The sequence below is a fragment of the Myxine glutinosa genome, chromosome 8 (genome assembly GCF_964187855.1).
Source record: "Myxine glutinosa chromosome 8, kmMyxGlut1.1, whole genome shotgun sequence".
Taxonomy (NCBI): domain Eukaryota; kingdom Metazoa; phylum Chordata; class Myxini; order Myxiniformes; family Myxinidae; genus Myxine; species Myxine glutinosa.
In genome coordinates this window covers 127,086,802-127,112,135 of record NC_136268.1, presented here as the reverse complement: position 1 = coordinate 127,112,135, position 25,334 = coordinate 127,086,802, and the positions used below count along the sequence as shown (strand labels likewise).

The 25,334-nt window shown below is 42.0% G+C and overlaps 1 protein-coding gene across 1 annotated transcript in view; it reads right to left on the bottom strand.

The window, feature by feature from the left end:
- Positions 1-368: 368 nt before the first annotated feature.
- Positions 369-25,334, bottom strand: part of LOC137432911 (syntaphilin-like) — a 41,226-nt gene continuing 16,260 nt past the window's right edge. Inside the window, exons 2-8 of the mRNA XM_068125224.2 lie at positions 25,089-25,305; positions 21,116-21,280; positions 20,005-20,167; positions 19,262-19,468; positions 7,098-7,244; positions 5,837-6,388; positions 369-2,740 (exon numbers count right to left, since the gene is read on the bottom strand). Coding sequence (XP_067981325.2) covers positions 2,116-2,740; positions 5,837-6,388; positions 7,098-7,244; positions 19,262-19,468; positions 20,005-20,167; positions 21,116-21,280; positions 25,089-25,305 — 2,076 coding nt within the window. The 3' untranslated portion in view covers positions 369-2,115. The remainder of the gene's footprint in view (positions 2,741-5,836; positions 6,389-7,097; positions 7,245-19,261; positions 19,469-20,004; positions 20,168-21,115; positions 21,281-25,088; positions 25,306-25,334) is intronic.

Genomic DNA, 25,334 nt, shown 5'->3' with positions numbered 1-25,334 from the left:
GTGCCACCAACGATTGCATACTGCGGTGAAACGAACCAAGATAATGGCAAAACACGATTCTGTCATTACTCTGATGTCATCGCCTTCAGCCCTTAATTAACCAACCAGGTCAGATCTACTGAAAAGCAACTGGTACAAAAAAGCCATTTAGCAGTGACAGCAAAAGTTACATCAGGTTTCAAAAAGCTAGAAATAAAATGCAGCAGAAATAAAGCAAGGAAATATCGGTGACGATGACAAACAAAACCAATACGTTTCTACCTTCCAACTTTGGACTGTATAGATGATTTGGATGGTCAAAATTGGAATTCACAGCAGATTCCAAGAACAGCTCCTTCACACGACCGACCGACACAAACACAAGTGTAAAGGAACTTTCAGCTTTATACGATGGAAATATAATACAGCACAGGAACATGCACAACTGCCAGCACTTAATAGTTAATTATATAGATATAAAGCTCAGAGTTCTATAGGAAAGCATCCATTCTGGATGGTGAATACCATACATACACATACATACATAGGATCATCTGAAAGTTGTTGAACAAATAAATAAATAAATAAATAATAGGAATAAGAATTGTTGAGAGAATGTCATGCAGATCATCGCAGCTCATGTAGCTTCCGACATTCATAATTCATGAGTGATAACAGAATCTCTGAGCCATGTCCATAGTCACCATCAGGTCCGCGCCAATGTCGCCGGCGGAGTCAGGATTGCGTCTTGCCATTGCTTGGACCGATCTGTCAACTCCGAATTGTTAGCTTCGTTTTTTGGGGAACATATACAAGGTTCTATTGTGTCAGAGTTCTTTAGTGCAAACCATCAATATTTACACAGTCATCAGATTACTATTTTCAACAAATTCTCTTTTCTATGTCATGAGAATATGAATGGCAGGGACAATTATCATTGCTATGTTCCTACTATTCTCTGCATTCTCACCGAAGCGAAACAATGCTGTATTCATTCGAATCACATAACAGAGCATTATTGAAGTTAAGTTTTCAATTTTCCTCGGAAATACATTGTCAGTGATATATATCGTACAAGCATTTATTACATATATCGAGGGTAAGTGAGGTACTCTTGCGTAATTTAGAAGTAACAATACAATCGTGAAATAACTTCTAAATTAACAGTTCCTTGGAAAGCTAGGAGTGTGAAATACAACTTTAGCCAGTGCAACGAAACCATGCTTTGTGCATTCTAGTGTGACCTGGGTACTTCCTTTTACTCAAACAACCTTCACCTAAAGTTTGCCTGTTTAGGGGTTCCATCTGAACCAATGGCTCGTGATGCTCAAGAACCTAAACTCCAATCTTTGTTTATTATCCACTAATGTCCTTGTAATTCACATTAAAGTATACTAATGTTTTTGTCCAACATGCAATTGATGTACTAGAAAACTGCAAGCCTTAGACACCAATTCAAAAACAATAACACTCAGGTAGTCTCTACAGCTTTCCATGACAGATCTTTGTGTTCAAGGCTTAGGTAATCAATTAAATCTCAAAAGAGCAGGTGCATACACCAGGAAATAATTCTCCACCTGGAAGCTTACTGATGTATCTGCATTCCAGGAAAGGGTTAACACTTGAGCTACATGGTCAAAACTTCTATATTCTATACGGCTGAAGACTGCATCTGATGCAAAACTAAACACTCAATTCGATTCGTTCGGGAGATTGTGGAAAGAACCTGCTCCGAGTGATCGATTGTGTGTGAACACGTCGTATTACAACATAAATAATTCTTCTCTCACAATTACTTTTCATTAACAATACACGAAACAACCTCATAACAACTGTCAATCATGATTAGATACCAGAGTATGTTGCCTTGGGGCTTTGAAGTTGATGAAAATTAATGATGTGGAAAGAAAATGCAAGAATGTGGCTTAAATGAGATACAATAATATAAATTAAATTAAATTATAGGTTTTGCCAGACAAAGTGCAAAATGTCAGAAGATGAAGGAAAAGGAAAATCAAAGTGAGTTGATAATACTCAAATGTCCCCTTATGTTATTGCCTTCCTCCATCCCCAACCCAGCATGGAGTGTTTTACTTTGTGCTAATAACATTACATTTATTGCTCAACTCAAGTTGATTAGCACGGATGTAAATTTGCTTGACAGTGCCCTGCTTTCCCAGAACGAACTCGCCGCACAGCTACACGAAGTGCTGGGAGTGCAAGCAAACAGCAGCCACGCAGCACCGTCGCCATGTTGTAAAGGGGCTCAGGCTCCACAGGCGCTCTCTGTCGACAGATGAGCCATGCGACGGTAGGTAGCGCTGGCACCGCAAGGGCGAGCCAATCGAGAAGAGCGTAACGGCTCCAGAAAGTCTCGGGTTCGATTTGCTGTGCTTCCCGGTACTCTACCGTGGCGGCGAGAGCTTTCGCTACGGTGGTGGGTCCCACTCTGTTAGCCACAGCTGGACTGAGGCCAATGCAAGGACAAAGTGAGCTGCGACTGGCAGAAGCGGCCGCACGGGCGTATTGCTCGGAGAGCAGCAACAACGTGCAGGGGTCATATGGCGACAGGTCAAGAAGCTTACGGAGGCGTGGACGTTGAGCTGGAGGTGAAGTATCGCCATCAGCATCTCCACGGCTGCTCGCACCTTGATCTGACTCTTCATCAACAGGCTGCTCTGCTTCAAAGCAGCTCCCTGACACTCGAAGCACTTCGCATGTCACAACATCAGCTTGGACACCCACATGTTTGCAGCCACATCTATCCCGAACAAAGAAAAAAAGGGAAACAAATGTTTTCATTGATGCAAAGTATCTGAAAATCTAAGGAGACAAAGAAAACACCACAATGAGCACATAATAAAATCTAAAACCCAAGACAACTTGATTGCAGTTTTAAAAATAATTTGCATATACGAGGCCTGTGATTTTAAGAATGCACTATTCTCAACAGGTGAACACACACCTACCAAACAGAGTGAAAAACAATTGTTCCTGTTCAGAAACAATACGTAGTTCAATGGCTTTAATACACTCGCCAGAAGACAAATCAAAGCTCAGGACATAATTTTGGCATGGTCTTATTACATGCAAAGATCAGATACAAAAACAAATGAAAACATGAGATATCCGCCTGAAGTCGATTACTGATCAAATTATTACTATATAATATAATAACACAGCACTTGTGAATAATGCACACAAACTTGTCTATGCAATAGATGCTGAAATGGGGTGGACGTGTGGCAGGCACCCCCTATTGGTCAGAACCATTGCAGCAAATACTGGTGTGGCACAAAGGTTCATGATCACCGTTGCAGTTCATAAGTACTACTTGGCATTTAAGACTACGATGCAAGCTTGCCAATTTAATAATTGAGGGGAACCTACTCCGTATGAATAGTTGCTCCCAGTTATTGCACGGCCACGCATTCTGGCCCCATGGGTTAGGATGCATGTGTTCGTTTGACAATTTGCTTCAGTCTTTGGACTGAAGTACATGTGTGTGCCAGTGGGACAAAGCTTTGCTGGACTGTGTACTTTGTCCTTGGGACCAAAACGTTGTTATTATTACAGATAACTAAAAACTTTTTCTTTTCTTTTTTAAATAAAAAGGTGTTGTCATAAGATGAAGGACAGAGAGCCAAAAATTCATCCATGGTAAAATTCTATTCTCAGGTGGGCTGCCATTGGTTAAAAAAAAAAGGTTGGCTGACTGATACTGCAGGTAGCAGTGAGCAGCTAACACGCTGCTTGTTTGCACTGGGCGGTTCTGTGTCCTTCACAGACTGCAACTAGAAACCGGAAACTGCCCATGTGCATATATAACACAAAGTAGCTATATAGCTCGGATAATTCCAATTACACCCCTCCCTACCTGCAAAAGAAAAAAAATGCCAAGATAGGGAGAAAAGTGTTTTTTACTTGCAAAATCGAAGATTTTTCAAGTACTATATTGGTCGGTTGCGTTTGTGGTTCTGTCTGTCTGTTTGTTTGTCTGTTTGATTTGTCACCGGCCAACAGCTCACAATTCTAAACCGATCGTCACGAAACTTCACCAAGTTTTATAGGTCGTCCCAATTGAGAAGTCTATTGTTTTTGGGGTCAAAAGGTCAACATAGGCCAACGGTCACCAACTTTGCCAAATTTATAAATTCCTCAAATTTCATCCGATTGACTTGAAATTTGAAGAGGACTTGCATATCTGGTCACTGAATTCAACCGCCAAGTATTTTTGAGGTTAACATAGGCCAAAAGGTCAACATAGGCCAAATTTCTAAAATCCTCAATTTTTATCCAATTGACTTGAAATTTGAAGATGACTTGCATATTTGGTCACTGAATTCAACCACAAATTACATTTTAGGTAAACATAGGCCAAAACATCAACATAGGCCGAATTTATAAAATCACCAATTTTCATTTGATTGACTTGATATTCTAAGAGGATTTACATATACACAAAGAATTAAGTTAAGCACCCCCCCCCCCCCCGTTTTTTTACAACCTCGCACATTACAAGTTTGTTGTCGTCAAAACAGTGTAATATACCCATGATATTGCTATATTTTCTGGAGAAGTGATATTATGGTCACATAAAAACATAACAATCATGCCGTTTTCAATATTTTATTCTGAATAATTTAAGGTGAAATTTTTTGGGAATTTTAGGCATATTTTCACCTCAATTTAAGTATGGAGCTATAGGTCCATCACGGACAGTGTGGATGACGTTTATGTTTTCTAACGTACAGTCATTGTTCTGAGAAGACCTCTAGCGATCTTTGCGTCAATAACGTGTGTAGGACCCACGTGATCGGATCACTGACTCAACCAATCACTTTTTTTCACTTTGATCACTCAATTTCATCAATGGATAATTGCTAATGTCATACCAATCATTATTTGATCTCACATACCTTAGAATATATGCCAATGTATACATATACACAAAGAATATATATTAGGGGGTGCTTACCTTAATTCGTTGTGTAGGGGTGCTTAACTTAATTCTTTGTGTATATATAGTCACTGAATTCAACCACCAACTATTTTTGAGGTCAATAGGCCAAAAGGTCAACATATGCCAAGTATTTAAAATCCTCAATTTTCATCCAATTGACTTGAAAATTGAACAGCATTTGCACATCGAGTCACTAAATAGGGAAACCAACTATTTTTGAGGTCAAAAGGTCAAAGGTCAACTCAAGGTTAACCTTACAAAATCATAATTTTTCATCTGAAAAATCGTCACTTTTCTTCCTGTTGACCAGAGCTTTGATCAAGATCGTCAATATGAATCTTGATGAAATGGACAATTTGCTGTATCAATGGAATTTTTTTTCTTGGGGGGTGGGTGGTGGATTTTGCAAGTATCATCCTCCACATGACTTCTTCTTGGTTTTTGTTTTTTTTCAAAATTTGATGGAATCAAACGAAACTTGCACAGGCACAACTTCAGTTTGCCCTCATTAATCCCAGAAATTTCAGCCTCCAAGGTCAAATCCTCTTAGAGTAGATGATACTCGTACATACATACGCACATGATATTCACAATTCTTTTTCATAAAGATCAGCACAAGTCTGCAAACTTTTCACAAAAGTGGTCGATTGCACAATAAATATCTCAAAAGAAACATTTTTCACTAATATTGGTGTAAATATATCACCGAATGCTGCATATGAAGTGTGCACAATTCTGTTGCATACTTCTGCAAAGAAAAACTTTCCTTTTCAATGGAAAAAACTGTTCAATGAAAAATAAAAATAATGAAAAACTACTTTTTCATTAATATTGATGTAAATATATCACCGAGTGCTGCAGAAGACGTAGCGAGCATAATTCTGTTGCCCCTACCTGTTACGAGCAAGTTCCTTGGAGGTGTCACCCTGGCCATCCCACAGGAGCTGCTCCTCATCAACCCGCTGTCCCGTGTTAGCTGGAAAATCAAATTTATTCTCCACAACAGCACGTTGAGAAAGCAACGAACAAACTGTTGAGGATGCATTGATTGTTCCACTGTTTGGTCGTTCCGTGTTTGGATCCGAACGATCATCACTAAAGAAGCCCAAACTCGGGGATCGATCATCTGATGCTGTGAAAGCGACTGCATCGTCGTTATATTCTTCAGTATTGCCACGCCAGCTGCCGTACTCCGCAATCTCTATATCATTCAGCAACACCTCGAGTTTGCGGTTCTGCTCAGTGATGTCAGCAAAGCAACGCCAGATTCCCTGATCTTTCTCCTGTAAACAACCTTGAACAGTTTCGAGGGCATCGTGAAGTCTCTGGATCTCACGTCGCGCCTGCTGCAATGCTAGTTGTGCCTCTACTCGGTGGCATTCTTCCTCCACCCAGTCCTCCCTCATCCGTTCCATCTGTTGCTTCAATGACATCACCTCACGTTCGCTAAAAGTACATTAATGAAAACAGGACAGAAAGTCTCATTAATCTCATATCAATAATTTAATTTCTGAAACTCAATCAACAAATTCAGTGAAAGATACAAGATAGCTATCGGCAGGAGTAGTTGCTATGCTAACAATAACAACATTGTCACAAAACAAGGTTTTTGTAGTTGTTCCACATTTATACTCTCAAAGCAAATTCCTCTTCCAAATCTTCCAATTCCAAATGTACAAGACCAAGATAGGGGGAATGCCAGGATGGGGGGTTGGGGGGAAAGTGTTTCTTTTCTTCAAAACTTGATGTAATCAAACGAAAGTTGCACAGGCACAACTTCCAGGTGCCCTCATTAATCCCTGAAAGTTTGTCTCCTAGGTCAAATCCTCTCGGAGGTCAAATCCTTACACATTGCACAATGCGAACCACAACAAATGAAACGGATAAAGGTTCAATAAGGCTGAAGGTTTCACTAAAGTTTTATTTATCACGCAAAGTACCACAATGTTAAACTGCCCAGTAAACAGATCCACAAGTCAGAACACCACCTCAATGTGGTGTATTCCAGTCTTGTGTTGTCCTAGTGTCCTACCCTTCTGGGAGGGTATTTAAGACCTGGTCACACATGAACTAGGAAGTCCTGAGGAAGCCTGAAGCTTTGGACTGTTATCTATTATTCTTCTTTTAGTATTTTATCTTTTAGTCATTGTCTTACCTTTGCTCTCGCTGCCATTCAGCATCTCCAAGACAACTGTGCAGGTGCTCAATAACTACATCCTTCTGCTGCAATGGGGTAAGGTAATGCTCTGGTGTCGTTGATCGTGGCCTATTCATCCCCGAGAAAAATGAGTTGTTCCACCACCTGCAGTGAGTGCATTTTGACAAAAAAAAAAAAATTAAGCAATAGTATTTTTCGAATAGGAATTATTGCTCCAGAATAAAAAATTAAATAATCTTTGAATTTATGGTGAAGAAGTCTTGGCATTACAGCATTACTTTGATTGGTATGCACCCCTGGATTGTCAAAAATGGCTTAGTCATGGACTGAGAGGGCCAAAACCTTGTTGCATTTCCCTCAATAGCATGGTTTTGAGTCCCATGGATGCCAGGATGGAAATATTAGCAACTTGCGATGGAGTGGTGACCTGTGCAGGATTGGTCATTACCCACAAAAAACGTTCACGACTTGCTGTGGGCAACCCATTGCCCTGTCAAGAGCATGGGTCTCCGCCATCTGTATCGAGACTAAATTATAGTTATCAGGTCGCTGACCATTATTGCTATTTCAGAGCTGACAGGAAAGCTCAGAAGCAGCACAACTGACTTTGACCAGTCTGGTCTGCTTTTGATCCCTGATCCAATAAGCCTGGTGTTTTACAGACAGGGTGTTGCATGCCCCATCTGCAAACACCAAATGATCAACGACGATGATCCCACAGTCTTTCATAATAAAAGGAAATTGTGTACCAGTGCCCTGGCAAAAATCCAAATTCCTGCCCTAATCTATAAGAAACATCATCGCCAGCATTGTCACACCTCCAGACATGGTGGTGCTAGCCAGTACCCAGGTGCTTCATATGAATGAAATGGAATGGAATGAATGAATGAATGAACTGCAATTTCAGATGATCACGCAAGGTACAGTATATCTTGTTGGTTCATTCAAATTATCAGCAATTATTGTGGTTCAATAAAGCCTCCTAATGTTGACGAATACAAACAGTGAGTGAAAATACCGTACCATCCTTTTATAAGGATAACCCAATCATTAATAATGACCAGGTCTTCACCTATTTCAACTCCTTTATCACCATGTTCTCACATTAGTCGAATAACCTTCCTGAGTCTGTCATTTTATGATCTTTCCTTCAGCCCTTCAAGACAAATGGTCTACCACCAAAACCTAGATGATATTTTCAATCCTCACGAACACCGTCATCTTGATGGAGTTGCAGCCCATCTACTCTCAGTGATGCTATCCTTGCCTAACTAATCCCATCCTTCCTGGATGTCATCAAGCTGCTATTCTATGCACCCTGATTTTTATATGAAAAATAAAATTATTTGCATAGTACCAGAATACTCAAGAGAAAGGGCCATCACAAACGGTGTGTAGCAACGGCCTTGAAACATTCACCACCATTCAGGAGAGAAGCCAGGAGCAACATTCCCTCAGACAGCAAGCACACACTGCACCTGCTCACCCCCCAATGCCAGGCGTGTGGCCACAGATTTCTATCCAAAGCTGGTTACAAGAATCATCGGTGTGTAAAATGTGCTCACCCAACTATGGCGGAGAGAGTGGAATTCCAGCAGTGATGTGAAAATTGTCAAAGGCTATGGAGAAGCCCCCACCCCACTGAGCAGGCACAAATGCATGAGCAGTGCCCATGCCAAGTGACTTTCTTTCACCATTTTCTATCCAGCTGCGATTGTAGTAGGGTGGTATCATCGACCACCGTGGCAATCTTTCAAGGTCAAGGTGCATGTGCGTGCGTGGTGCGTTGAAGTGCGGTTTTTGGAGAGGGCACTGCAGATTAAAGCACTCTGTCCTTTAGAAGCAGACATAATGCTGGTGGATTATTACAGCAGATATGTTGGTAAAATCGACTCTTATCGTGTCCAAATTTACTGGTATTTGTTGTTGTTGTTTGTTTAAGTAGCTTATTGTTGAAGATGAGCAGAATGCATAACGTGAGCTTAGGTTGCCGTCTGCTGGCTCGTCATGACATTTTCAGGCAATATTCATTAATTGGACCCTGGTTCATTTCATTGAATGAATTCATTAATTCAGGCAAATTGGACCCTGGTGTTGGGCTAGCGGCTAGGGTGCCGGCTTAGGATCCAAGGATTCTGGGTTCGAATCCTGGTCGATCGCTGAATTAACGCCAGGGGGGTTGACTCAGCCTGTCATCCTTCCGAGGTCGGCAAATTGAGTACCAGTTCACTGGTAATTCCCTGTTTGTCGTTAAAGGCGGCAAAAAGGGTTGGTGTCAGGAAGGGCATCCGGCCGTAAAACATTGCTTCAAAAAGGGGACTGAAAAACAACAACAACCACGGTTCCCGAAAAAGGCCAACCCCCGCTTTGCGGGGAAAAATGGCCTCTAAAGGTGGTTATATATATATTTTTTTTATTCATTAAACTCTTCCTTTGAGGAATGACACCAAATGATTGAGTATGTTAGGAATGCAAAATAACTGTCGATCAAATAAAATTTCCCATTAGAGCATGTGCATATAATTAATAAACGGCAGGACAATGGCAATATTAAACAGGGACATCGTTTTACATGAGTGATATGGACAATAGGAGACAATGGACAAACCAGTATGGAATATGGGATCTCGGGTCAGACTATGGGAATCTGGGGTCAGACGGTCATGAGAGAAGTGCTTTCTGGAATCGGACGAAACTTAGTAGACAGGTTGGGTGTGTGGCAAGGACAAATCGATTCGATTTTGATGAAGATTCGAATACGGATCTGGATCCGAGAGTTTTAAAAAAAATATTTTAAGTGATTCTTCACCATTGAGCGATAGGGTCAAAAACTATATGCAGCAGGATATTTCAAAAAGTTGTGCACAGATTATGCCAAAACTAGGTGGACGAGTTGGTTAGACGACAATAACAAGCCCATTCGATTTTGGTTCACATCTGAATCCAGATCCGGCCAATCAGTGGGATACAAAACAAAATGTTGAGCCCGACGGATGTATGCTCTCTACCGAGTGCCGTTCTAGTTTGTGTTGATTGTTTGCATTGTTGTATTATGCTTTTTTTTTTGTATACAGAGTCGAGGCTCGTGAAAGAGCTAACATTTATCAAACAAACAAATCAAACAAACAAGCAAACAAAGTATATAAAAAGGGGAGCGGTCGACAAGATGGGGAGAGAAGGGGAGGAAGCACACAAACACAACATTTGAGAGCAGGGACATCGGGAGATGTGTGGGAGGGAGAGGGCCTGGGGGGGGGGAAGTTAGAATTCTTCTAACATGCTGACCCCATCCCTATGTTGCCACATGAGATGATTAATTTTAAAGTTCTAAAAAACTCTTCCTTTTGTGAATGGTGGTTCCTATTCTGCTCCCTCCTATGCTCATTGCAAGACGAGAATTTTTTTTCCTGTTATTGACCAATATTGTTGCCTATCGTGGCCATGTTACAGGCTCTGCCATGAAACATTCGTCCTCAAACGTGAGTGTTAGAGTGAGTGAAGGCAGCCATGAATTTGAAATTTTGCACGGGCGCTTTGGTTGGCAGACAATAACCTGCCTATTCTTCAGCAAAGGACACTTTGGAATCATTAATGTCAACCATCAATCAACGCTGGCAGACGATTCACTAGCTTAACATTCCATCTGACAAACGGCATACTGAATGACAACAGCCTGCTTGCGGAGCACCAGTCCAACAGATTGTAATAGGGTTGAGAATAAAACCCAATTTAGAAAACTTAGAAGCAAATGTGCTGCCTTTGCAGGCCATCCTGTCGGCCTATTACCCTCTATAAATGAAATTTCTCCTGTTCGAGACATTAAAAGGGATTTGTTACAAACCCGTCACATGCTCTCATGGAGCCATTTTCATTTAAATTAGAGTATGTCTCTCCATGGGTATGTCCAACAAGATGGCCCACAAGTTGATCATTTAATACTGCTTAATTCATGAACACTAGAATATAAGACCCATCGCTTCGCTGACGGAAATACCAATCTTTGCTGGGATGGCTAATCGATGGGGGAAAAAAAAAGGATTCCTGGGAGATCCTGCTCTCCGTGCAGGGATAACAAACATCACGTGTTGGCATTTGTAGTTCTCACTGTGACATGTCCATGTACCCACAAAAAAAAAAAAAAAAAAAAATTTTTTTTTTTGGCTCACAAACATTCCCGGGAGTTACCCGAATCCACCGTAGTTTGATTTATTGAAATCCGTCAATCCGTTCTCAAGTTATAACACGATAAACAGACAGACACGGCTCCTTTTATAATATAGATATCACTTGCAGAATGGTGAATCACGTGAACAGCATGGACAAAAAATAAGACCGAAAGTCTTACTTGTTTGGGCTTGTTTGTTTGGGCTTGGTTGATACTTTAGTTGAAGAGGATAGTATGACCTGGGTGGAGATACCAGTTAGCAAATAATGTAAGTACTGTATTAAATTATTTTGAAGTACTCGAAGTGTCGAAGCTGTCTGTCACCATGGAAGTTTGTTTGTTTGTTTGTTTGTTTTTCATATGCAGTCTGTGATTGCTGGTTGCATCATTTCTGTGGAAGCATGTTTGTGCCGCTGATGCAGTGCCCCAATTACCAGTGAGCTGGTACTCAATTTGCCGACCTCAGAAGGTTGAAAGGCTGAGTCAATCCCCCTGGCGTTAATTCAATGATCGACCGGGATTCAAACTCAGGATCCTAGGATCCCAAGCCCTTCACCCTTACCGTTAAGCCAACGCCAGGCTTAGGGTGGTTGGAGGCCTAAGAAATGCTTCAATGCTTCATTCAATTCAATAAGAAATTCAATTCAATAATTCAATAATAAGCTGCAATTCAATAAGAAATGCTTCAATGTTTGAAGAGCCCTTAATCAAAGTTTTAATTTCAGTAACGTGAAAAAGTAAGTACACCCCATGTAAAGTTTTGAATTTTTCAACATATTTCAACATACAGCTATTTGATCTTAATTTCAACAATATTGATAGATAAAGGTGATATAATATAACAAATATCATGAAACATTTACATTTTGTAGTCCATTGTATAATTTAAATAAACATAAATGCAAATTTTGCATGTGGAAAAAGTAAGTACAACCTTAAATTTATCACTACTTTAAATACCTAAAATTAGAATCAGGTGCACCAGCTCAGGTGCAAATGATTAGAACATCGTTAGAGAGGATCTTGGAGGAACCTGTCTAAGTTAAACCTCAGACATTTAGTTTGGTTTGCTCTTTGTTGTTGAAGTGTGCGGCATCACCATGCCTAGATCAAAAGAGCTCTCTGAGGCCTTCAGAAAGAAGGTTATAGATGCCTATGAGTCTGGGAAGGGATTTAAAAAGATCTCCAAACAATTTGAAATCAATCATTCGACTGTCCGCAAGATCATCTACAAGTGGAGAAGATTCCAAACAACTGCCAACTTGCTCAGGCCAGGCCGCCCCAGCAAGTTCAGCCCAAGAGCAGACCGCAAGATGCTGAAAGAAGTCTCGAAGAACCCCAGAATGTCATCTGCCAGTCCTAGCGGGAATCGCCCCGGCCGGCCTCCGACGGGAGGCTGCTATCCTCGCCCTGGCAAGAAATGCCCAGAAACACGATTGGCACATCCTGCACAACACCACAACGATAGTGGCGCCTCCAAGCAGACTCAAGTCCCGCCATCCCGACAACAAGGCAGCACAAGAGATGCTCAGTTCTATCCCTGAGGTCCTGTCCAGAAGCGCATGGCTGGTGGCATCTTGGAAGCAGGTGTGGGAAACGGCCGGGCCCACCTGCATCCACTGCTACATCTGGAACCCAGGAGGTGGTGTCGTAGGAGAAGACCTACCACGCCTGCAATGGACCTTGCTGAACCGTCTACGTACGGGGGTCGGCCGCTTCAAATCATCGCTGAAGATGTGGGGCCTGGCAGACAGCGCCGCGTGCGAGTGCGGCGAGCCTGAGCAGACTGCCGAACACATAATTACCACCTGCCCCCTATACAGACCACCTTCAGAAGCCGGCCTCTTCGACGTAGGACCAGAGACAAGGGCATGGCTGCACGACACTGAGCTGGCCATCTGATGATACACGAAAGAAGAAGAAGAATGTCATCACGCGAACCACAGGTAGCTCTTGCCACTGTTGATGTCAAAGTGCACGAGTCTACCATTCGAAAGAGGCTGCACAAATTTTGATCTACATGTGAGGTGTGCCAGGAGGAAACCTTTGCTGTCCAGAAAGAACATCAGGGCAAGACGAAAGTTTGCCAATGAACACCTAGGCAAAGACCAGCACTTCTGGAACAATGTGCTCTGGACAGATGAGTCAAAGGTAGAGCTATTTGGCCATAGTACCAGAAGACATGTTTGGCGAAAACCAAAGACAGCATTTGACCACAAGAACCTGATACCAACTGTAAAGCATGGTGGTGGAAATATTATGGTTTGGGGCAGCTTTGCTGCATCAGGGCCTGGACAGCTCACCATCATAGAATCCACTATGAATTCTTCATTGTACCAGAGGGTGCTTGAGGATAATGTGAGGCCATCTCTCAGAGTGTTGAAGCTCAACCGGAGGTGGACCTTGCAACATGACAATGACCCTAAACATACCAGTAAATCCACCAAGGAATGGCTGAAAAGAAAGAAATGGAGGGTTCTGGAATGGCCAAGTCAAAGCCCGGATCTAAATCCCATCGAGATGCTGTGGGGGGATTTGAAACGAGCTGTGCATGCAAGAAACCCCTCAAACATCGCACAGCTGAAAGAATTCTGAATGGAGGAGTGAGCAAAAATTTCTCCCAGTTGATGTCATAGACTGGTAGACAGTTATAAGAAACCCCTACTTGAGGTTGTTTCTGCCAAAGGGGGCAATACCACCTATTAGAGCCAAGGGTGTACTTACTTTTTCCACATGTAAAATTTGCATTTATGTTTATTTAAATTATACAATGGACTACAAAATGTAAATGTTTCATGATATTTGTTGTATTATATCACCTTTATCTGTCAATATTGTTGAAATGAAGATCAAATAGCTGTATGTTGAAATATGTTGAAAAAGTCAAAACTTTACATGGGGTGTACTTACTTTTTCACGTGACTGTATATATGATCTGGGGGGCATCTGGGTGGCAAGTGTGGTAATTTGCCCCAACCAGGTATATGAACGTTCCCTAAAGGGTGTTGAAAGAAATACAACAGGCAAAGCCAAATGGCATTACATTCTACCTTTCAGATGCGTAATTGTTGGCTATAAAACTCACCCAATATGTAGGATAAATGCATGAGGGACATACATACATACATACGAAGAGACAAACGCTGTAAACACAGGAAGCAAACATCTACGCCATAAAAAATAATTTGTTTAATCACGAATTTGCCAGTTCTGAAAGACTCTTTGCGAGTTTGAAGAAGAGGAAGAAGTGCTAATGTACGGTTTATTCACACAGAAGTTTGAACGGAAACATTTATTATTCTACGACAGTAGAAACCCTTTAGAAGGACACGGAACAGCATACAAAATTATATATACAGTCGTGATATTTTGCGAAGCAATAGAAAAAATATATAAAACTACACAGAATGACCCACAAACAACAACAAGCAGAGCCACAATCACAATCGAGTGCCATAAAAGATCCTTATTTTCACGTGTTTTACTTCATGTTTCACGTGTTTGTGTTTCACACTGAATGAAAAAAGTAAAGGTAGAGCATGCAGATTGTGATACATGACAGGTTCAACGATATGTCCGGCCTGAGGCCTGAACGGCATAGGAATCAAAATGACGGTGTGTGGAGTCAGCCTCGTCGTTCCGCCGTAATGACATCACATCACCCCTGTCATGTGACCAGATCCTCAGCTCTGATTGGTGTACGTTTGAGGGGACATACATACACAGACAGACAGACAAACACTGTTCTAGACCGCTTTGCCCTATGGGCTACGCCGTAAAAAATAATCGAGTAATGTTGAAGGTAATTCAATGCAGAGGGTGTCCCAGATTAAACTAGAATGGCACTCGTAAGAGAGTGCACCACCAGACTGATCAGTTTACATTTTGTCTCCCACCGATAGGCCAAATCTGGATCTGGAGGTGAACCAAAATCTAATTGGATTGTTCTTGTCACCTAACAAACTCATCCACCAAGTTGTCATAATCCATCTACAACGTTTTGAGATATCATGCCATATATTGTTTTTGCCCCCATCTCTCAATGGTGAAGAATCACTTATAAAATGATTGTATCCAGATCTTCCCCAAAATCGAATCAATTCTTCCTCGTCACACACCCAGCCTTTCCACCAAGTTTCATCCAAATCCGTTCACAACTTTTTGAGATATTGTGCTCACAGAGAGACAGAGAGAGACAGACAAACGGGTGAAAACATAACGTCCGTCCACCTTCAGTGGGTGGTAATGACGGGTGTTAAACACATAACAAACCATTAATGACACAGGTAAGAAAACCGGTAATACTGTGCAGAATAACATTCCAAATGTAAGGATTTGTTTGGATTTAAGGACAGGTTCATTATGACCACCTTTCGGATTAAACATCGAATGTATCTGAATGCACATCACCATGAAGAACTTTTCCCCCAAAGTGTGGCGGCTCATAAGGTGTGCAATTCCGAATCTGTTTTTCAAGTCGTCAACGGTACAGGGCATATGCATCTTGTGGACTTTCTCCTAAAGGAACCCCCATTAGAAGGGACACAGTTTAAGGTATGGGCTCATCAGTGGACCGGGGAGGCCTTTATAAAAGTTTATGTTGGCACAAGTGCTCCAATCCTCAGGAACTGTGCTTCATTCCTATTATACTCTCTCTCCTCTTCCTTTCACTTCCTTATTGGATAGACAGAGTTCTCCATTTCCGAAAATTTTGCCAACATCTCTCCTATCCATAAAGAAACGTTCCAAAACCAATTTCTCCAAGTACAGACCAGACCGATCAGGTTTCTCTCCATCAAAAGCAAAGTAATGGAGTCCATCACTGCAGCCGACCTATAGCACTATCTCTTTAACTCACAAATCTCTGACAACCACTTTGGCTTTAACCTGGCCATTCCACCTTGGATATATTACTACTTCTGACACAGCAGTGGATGGATGCTCCTAATCACAATTGCAACATTCAGGCCATCCCTTTGGATGTATTCTCGAGCCATTGACACCATCTGACAACCAGCCTCGATTTTAAATTGGTCTTCCTTTGGTGTTTAGATTCCCTTGTTCAAGCAGTTGTCCAATTTCCTGTATGTGCAGTGTCACATATGCTTTACTCATGTCTGTTACGTGGTGTATTGGTAGTGCAAAGGTCATACTCTGCACATCTATGATTCAATATGGAAAAATATTTTTTATTTATATATGACTACTGTTTGCCGAGGTGCACTTTTATGTGAAAAGTGTAATAAAGTACAAAGTCAACAAGTTATAATGTTGTAGTCAGACATTAACCCATGCAGAAAGATCTCCGGTGGGGTTTGAGGGGTTTCCGGTTACTTCCGGATAGAGTGTTTGAGCAAGTACGAGCAGTTTGTTTGTAGAGGGTGAGACTTTCGTGAATGTTCCATCTCTGAGGATATATCAATGGGAGTAGAAAGGGGAGGAGAACAGCCAGGCAGTAGAAGTTTGCTTTGTTTTGTGTTGCATTGGTGTTTTGAGTTACAGCTTTTGGCTTTGACTTTGTAATAAACTCAACTTTGGAGTTCATCCTCTGCTGATCTTGGATCGATCAAGTAGGTACCCTTCAGGGTTTGTGGCAAGAGGAAACAGCATGTGGTAATTAAGGGTGCCACTTCCCAATCTCTTTCCCTTCAGGCTAGGGTTCCACAAAGCAAAGTCTCCAGACCAACCAATGTATTTTTGAACTATCAAAGATCAATGCGATTTGCTTGAACACAAACTTTACCGTTTTGTGATGACTCCACTCTCGTGATAGACCGGCCACAATTGAACCCCTTTCGACACAGCTGGACAAGACAATCCGCTGGTCAGCTACTTAGAATATGACATTTCATATGCTGTCACACTGTCTCTCCACAAGTATTGGCAATCTAACTGTCCAATCCAATTCTCTGGAGATCCACTGGAAGAGGTGCAGTACCTGGAAATTCTCATCCTCACTATCTACTGTAACATTACACGGGAGGGTCATAGCACCACAAGGACGATCTGTAGCATTTCCAAGAGCCACATTGACATAACCATCATAACCTGATCCAATAAATTGAACATGTCCCTCAACACTTGAAAATCTCAATGTCACACTCTGTCGCTCCAGAAGGATCGTCAAATGAACCCAAATTTATATTTCCATGGTCAGCCATTGAAAGGGTTTAAGTCTCTTGAACTTCTCGGCCTCACACTCAGCCCTGAGCTCTCATGGACCAATCACATCACAATGTGGGCCCACAAAGCCAGCCCCAGGCTGGGCATCCTTCGACGATCCATGTCCTTCCTTGGAAATCAGAGCTACTCACAGTCTACCAGACCTTTGTCCAGGGCTCAATGAAGAACTGCTCTCGCCCATGGGTTGGTGCTCCAGCATCACTTCTATTTCTCCTGGTTTCTGTGGAATCTAAAGTTCTCAACATTATTGGAATCCCCCATTACAAGGCGATAGAACAATTTCTGTTGCTTTCACATCACAGGCTGGTCAGTGGTTTCTGTTTTTTACTGCCTCTTCTCTGATATTACTCTCTGCCTCAAGACTCTCCCCAGCAACTCTGGGATGCATGCATTCTTGCAGTAACCCTCTCCTGGTTAGAATTCTAAAATCCAGGCTGACTGCACACCAACTCCTTTGTTCCTCGCTTCCCACTTCGATAAAACTGCCTTCCAAAGGCCATACTTCCGCCCAGTGCTTCAAGAAGGCAGTGCACTGCCGTCTCATGTCACCCACCCTCCCCCCCATTAAGACCCATGTTCTTTATTGACCTTTAACCCCTCCTAACCTAACCCTCTTACTTGCTGGTTTCAGTATTTTCTACTTCTTCCTCCCATCTCCATCTCTATCTCTATCTCTATCTCTATACCTTTCATGTTCATTCATTTACCTTTCTGATTGTGCCCAATTGGTGCCCCGCAACTCCCCTACCATCTAGTTAACGTTACTTTTCCACGAGTTTCGCTCTTCAAGAGGAAAAAGAACACAAGAATGGCAGTCTCTCTCCCTTCTTCGAGGCGGCGCATGGAATGAAGCATCAAACAAAACCGAAGACTTCCCTCTGCATAATGGTCCCTGTTTATGTTTAGTTCAAGAGTTTATCCACAGCAAATGTGTATTATTATGGTATTTCAGCTGGAACGCCCTGTTATATGGTGTGTTTCTGCACAAAATTCCCAACACAACTCAAAGTGATGCTGGTAAATATGACAAACTTTTGAAAACAATGCAAGTTCTGCTCAATTTTACCATTTACATCACAATAAGAATTTTCATTTCATTTCTCATTTCATGTTAATTAATGCATGGAGAGAAGTAAAGAATTGGAAATAAAATCAGAGGCTTCCATCAAATATTGCTCAATATATGGCGAATGGTAAAATACTTCCTATAAAGGGCATTGTGGTAACCGAGCATGAGAATAAAAACAACAACAATGGCTGATGTGGAATGATAACTATTTCTTTTCACTGAATGACAATCTTCATCTTTACCTTAATGGAGAGAAATGTGGATATCACCGAAACTCCACAATTGCCACACAGTTTAAATATCGCCACCTTTGGTGGTAGCCAGTATTACAAATCATATTCCTTAATCTTATGATATGGAGTATGATATATGTTGTGCTAATAAAATTTCTTTCAAAAATGTCAGAAATTATAAAGTGTATTTCCAACAGCATGCCACAGCACCAAAAATAGACCGAGAAGGGTTCTCCCACTCTTTGGGTGAGAGTGCCCAGTCGTGGTATAAATGATGCACCATATTTTGCAGGTTGCAGGTAAAAATCAGGCTGCATCACAACTTGAACAGAAATTAGGCAATTCTGTTGCAAGTGTACTCTTAATAAGATGCCATTAAAGCCTTTATGGACCTCAACCTGTGCTTTATAGCTAAAATAAACCTCCACTGAGGCAAAGGCTGTGTGTAAGGAAACAAGGATGGAAGGACAAAGGAGGGAGCGCATGCACGTTTGCATCCAAGGGTCCTTACTGTCTGGTAGGTGTGCTGTGTATTTTCACTGGTGGTAAACTGCACGCACTGCTGCTGCTCTGTGGAGAAGCTGCACGTGAGGACTCGGTGAGCACGCCCGCCGGGCCCTGCCGCAAGCACGGGCTTGAGGAATGCCGTGTTGATCGTGTCACATTCAATATGAACCCTTTGCCTTCCAGACTGGATTCAGTTGGACTGCTTCGACTTCTGCATTGGATGGTTAATCATACATTTGAGTACAACAATTGACACGTGACAATGAAAAAAAAAAAAACCAAGAAAAACCATGCAGAGCATACTTGCAAAATACACCACTCCACCTCTCCCCCCAAATAGGTTGCCATGCATTGATCAAATTGTCCATTTCATCAAGATTAAAATTGACGATCTTAATCAAAGCTCGGGTCAATCGGATAAAAATTGATAATTTTTCAGATGAAATTTGATGACCTTAGACGTTTCATCTTTAGTTTACCTTTGACCTTTTGACCTCAAAATAGTTTCATTCCCAATTCAGAGATGCACTGTGTAATTGCTGTTTAAATTTCAAGTCAATCGGATAAAAAGTGACGATTTTTTCAGTGACGAGTGACGAAAATGTATGTTTTTAGAAGTTTGACCTCGAGTTGACCTATGACATTTTGACCTTAAAAATAGCTGGTTTCCCAATTTAGTGCACAAGACCAACCAATATACTTGAAAAAATCTTCGATTTTGCAAGTAAAAAGTTCTCCGTTACGTACTTGCAAGTGACCTGGTGTTGGCTGGATGAAGGCGGCATTGAGACATGTACAGGCACATATGTAGGGGTGGGGTCAGCTTTGGTCCTGGCACCTCGACCAGTATCCTGTTCCGATGTAGAGATACTGTTGGTGCTTCCAGAAGAACTGATATCTGCCTCACACCCTGAAGTGTCATTGAGGGGGCAATGAGCAATAGCACAAACCTCACATATTAACACAATTTTGCATTCAAGACCTAGTCACCACACTTGCATTTGAGACACCACACTAGACTACCCCTACATAATGGTGAAACCGGAAAAAATGATCCAATTTAAAATGGATGATCATGATGATGATCATGATGATGATGACCATGATGATTATGATCATGATGAAGATGATGGTCTTCACTTTTGATGAATCTCTTCACTTCATTGGCGCATGTTCACTAAGCATTGTGCGTTGTGCGATGGCTGCAAACCCAATGTAGTCCAATGCAGGACGCACAGCATATACTGCAAACGTCACAGGTATAGACTAGTCTTTGCGGAGATAAACATTGGCAGGTTTTCCTTTCTTGCTTCTGCCGTCTCTCGATAGCAAGCCTCCCACATTCAAAGTGGCTCAGGCCTTTGCGGCAAACGTTATGCCAAAAGCTGACCAATTTGTGGCCTGATGGTCCCAGGTGGCCCCATGCAATTTACACATGTAAAGCCTCACCTATGCCAAAAGCTGACCAATTTGTGGCCTGATGGTCCCAGGTGGCCCCATGCAATTTACACATGTAAAGCCTCACCTATTCTCAAAAGGTGCCATTACACTACAAAATCAAGTTGGCTGAGGTTATTGTTATGTGCTTTGGACATCTTTTTCATATTTTTGACACTTGAAACTAAACTTCAACACTTTCAACTTTAATTGGACATATGAAAAGTGAGCCTTTGCCAAGGGCAGGTCGCACGGCATTTGTAAAAAAAAATTCACACACCACGCTCGGCCCGAAATCTTTGGCCATTTTCATTAGCGATATAAAAGAAATGGAAAACCTCGTCCATTGCATTCGGGGAATCTGCCAACTAATCCACAAGCACAAACGTGCACGCAATGATCAAACAAGCTATGACCTCACCTGTGGGTGGTGGTCGAGAACTCACGCTGTGAGGTGCAGGCTTCTTGCCTCCTGGAAAAGCGAGATCCCGGGGCCGACGGAGGAGTACCTGGGCAATTTCCCGCGCAGGAGCAGGGGGCTTTTCAGCAGGTGGGCACGAGACTGTACTGCTACAGTCCGTCGCATCTGCTCAAAAAACAAACGCCGACCCAAGAGTCGTACATCATGATTTATTTGGAAGCACGTGGCCAAAGAGACATTTAAAAAAAGATTAAAACGAGACATCGCATATCCATTATGCTCATAAAGTACCAGTTGATAAATAGATGAACAGCGTGTGCCTGCATGAAAGAGGAAAAGCCACTTGGGAATAAAAGAAAAGAGGGGACTTGCTCATAATTACATTGAAATGAATGACATACTTTATGGAATGTTAATGACAAGTATCCTAAGAGGGTCAAGGAGGAATTTTATTCAATTTCAAGTGTTCATGAACGAAATTTTAAGTGTTACCTTTGAAAGAAAGTCAAATAAAAACTGGTATGGAAAGGTTAGTATTTCAGTAAAGGAGCAAATACAAGCATTGGGCTGGGACATTCTTGTAGGGAGGAGTCCAAGGAACATGCAAATGGAACTTTCTGGAATGCCCATGGCTCTGGTGCTCATTGGAACCGCATGTTGGTTCATTAGATAACTCGGACCAAATTGGAAGGATGCAAAGGTCAGTATTTGTGCAGGAGAGCATGCTTTTGTAGCTATCAACACCTTTAATAATCAGTCATGGCCTCCTGTCATGATTGGTAATGTGCCAGTTTTGCATGATATAGCGTCCGAAGATAAAGGACTCTGTGGGTACATGCTTGCCAGGCCCTGCCGCAAGCAGAGGCTTGAGGCATGCCATGCTGACCAGGCCACATTCAACACAAGCCCTTTGACATCTAGGGAGGCACCTTGGAATCCTCCAGGTGGCCAAGACATTCCTCGCCCACTCTCAGCTTCTAACATTGTAAAAAGTCTTCATCGGCAGTGTCATGGAGAATGGATGCCCTCTGTGGATTGGTGCTGTCAGATCGCTCCTTGCTATATCATAGGTACTCTTTGCTCCACCACTGTGGAAATGTCACCACTATGTCATTTAGCTATCTCTGGACACAAAAAAGTAGATATGTCACCATATTATAAGAAAACAAGTGAATCCTCTTGGATTGCGCTGAGGTTCGGGCTTGGAATTTCTAGGAGGAAGTATAATTTGTATGCAATGAAAGTACATGTAATATGGGATCGAGTAAGATCGAGTAAGCTTCACCAGTGCGCGTGCGCGAATTTACGTCACGTCAGCAGCGAGAAGGCGTTCCCCAACACGAACCAATCAGGAACTGCCACGCCCACTTATATGATCTCCGAATTCCTGTGACAGGAATTAGCGTTACACTGGCTGGAAGTCAATCGCTAAAGGCGCTTCCTCAGCGCCAATCACCAGTGCGCGTGCGCGAATTTACGTCACGTCGGCAGCGAGAAGGCGTTCCCCAACACGAACCAATCAGGAACTGCCACGCCCACTTATATGATCTCCGAATTCCTGTGACAGGAATTAGCGTTACACTGGCTGGAAGTCAATCGCTAAAGGCGCTTCCTCAGCGCCAATAAAAGAAAGGAACACACACGGGAGAAAATGGGTTTATGTGTACACAACGCCTGTATTTTGGCATTTTTTCTTTTTTTGTATACAAGATCGAGGCTCGTGTAAGAGCTAACATCAATCACAAAAAAAACAAAATTTTAACCAAGAAGGGAATACTGGAAGAATGCGTATAGCCTGAAGGACCTAGGAGGATCAGAGGGATGAGAGAGCAGGTGGAGCAAGATCACAGGGGAGGCTGTTTATAAAAAATAACAATAATAAAAATTTTTAAAAACCGAGGCTAGGCCGAGGAAAATATATTTCCGGTCTCTGGTCAGAGGGCGCATCGATTTTGACCCTGTGCGTCAACAATGTTTTTTTGTTTTTTTTTTAATTTACAACGGTACCTACAACAGCACGCGCCTGTTGTTGCCGGGCCGGCGCGCTATTTCGGATGAAAATTGATGATTTTAGAAGTTTGACCTCGAGTTGACCTTTTGACCTTAAAATAGTTGGATTCCCAATTCAGTGAGGCACGATGCAAATGCTGTTAAATGTTTAAGTCAATCGGATGAAAATTGACAGGTTTTCAGATGAAAATTGATCATATTGGAAGTTTGACCTCGAGTTGACCTTTTGACTTCAAAAAATAGTTGGTTTCCCAATTTAATGACTCGCTATGCAAATGCTGTTCAATTTTCAAGTCAATCGGATTTGAAATGGAGATTTTAGAAATTTGACCTCCAGATGACCTTTGACCTTTGACCTCAAAATCAGTAGGCTTCTCAATTGTGACGACCTTTACACCTTGGTGGGGTTTCATGATGATCAGTTTGGAATGGTGACCTGTAGGCCAGTGACAAACAGACAGAATAACAAATGCAACCGACCAATATACTTGAAAAATCTTCGATTTTGCAAGTAATAAATAAATAAAAAACAAGAAATATGTTGTGCATAGCACAATGCAGATGCAGATGGAGGAAATGTTGACTTGGATCTTGGAGACGGCGTGAAGCTGGAAGGTGTGAAAACATTTTGCTACCTCGGAGACATGCTGAATGGAGAAGGTGGATCAGACTCGGCAACGGTTGCTGGAGTGAGATGTGCATGGAAGAAGTTTCGGGAACTGAGTGGCGGGCTGATGAGGAGGGGAGTGTCGTTGAAGCTGAAGGGAAAGGTGTATGCTGCATGTGTGAGAAGTGTTATGATTTATGGGAGCGAGACATGGGTAATGAACGTAAAGCAGCAACCAAGGCTGGAAAGGGTGGAAATGCGAATGGTTCGGTGGATGTGTGGAGTATCATTGAGAGAGGAAGACAAATGATGAATTGCGAAAGATGATGGGAATCGAGCCTGTGATTGATGCTGTGAAGAGGACAGGTTGAGATGGTTTGGTCATGTGTTGAGGAAGGATGAAAGTGACTGGTTGAGAAGAGTGATGGAAATGAATGTAGAAGGAAGTAGAGGACGGGGAAGACCGAGAAAGACTTGGCTAAAGATGGTGGAAGAAGAAATGCGGGCAAGGGGGTTAACAAGGAGAGATGCAGAAAATAGGGCAAATAGAAGAAGATTGTCATGGGGACCGCAAGACTAACCCCCGCTCTCGCAGGGAAAATGGCCTTAAGATGCATGTTGTTGTTGTGTGTTGTATAGCACAATACTTGCAAAATCCCTAAAATAAATTGTTTGCCTATGATGACCTTAAAAATAATTTATGGTTGAATTCAGTGACCTGGTATGCAAATCCTCTTAACATTTCAAGTTAATCTGATGAAAATAGAGGAATTAGGAAATATGGCCTTTGTTGACCTTTTGGCCTATGCCAACCTCAAAAATACTTAGTGGTTGAATTTAGTGACCTGGTATGCAAATCCTCTTAATTTTTCTAGTCAATCGGATGAAAATTTAGGATTTTAGAAATCTGGCCTATGTTGACCTCAAAAATAGTTTGGGGTTGAATTCAGTGATCAGATATGCAAATACTCTTCAAATTACAAGTCAATCGGATGAAAATTAAGGATATTAGAAATTTGACATAGTTGGTGACCTTCATCCTATGTTGACCTATTGAGCTTTTGACCCCAAAAACAATAGAATTCAACCAAGGGGGTTTGCTTATGACAAACTATTTGGTGAAGTTTCGTGACGATCAGTTGAAAATTGTGACCTGGAGGCGACAGACAGACAGAATAACGCACAACACCAACCAATATACTTGGAAAATCTTCGATTTTCACAAGTAATAATAAGGAAACATCCAAGACCCAGGAAAATCTACTCCAACTCCACAACAAACTGTGTATCAAAAGCTACCACTCCAACTTGCTTTAGATAAACTACAATCTCATATCTTCTCCTGACATCTCACACCTGATAATGATGAAGGGCTGTCACAACTCTTCTCCTCCCCAACTTGAAGAAGTGAAGAGGAGCTAAGAGCATGAGAGGAAGCTGGCAAAGAAGTGACAGAAATAAGAGCTTTCTGTGCCTTTGGCAATGTGGTGCCATCTCTCTGGGAGTTCTTCCCAGAGATGAGCCTTGGAATTCTGGTTGGGGGACCTGAAGGTCGGCCTGCCACCCCTCGCGGCTAAGAAGATGGGATTGGGCGGTACAAAA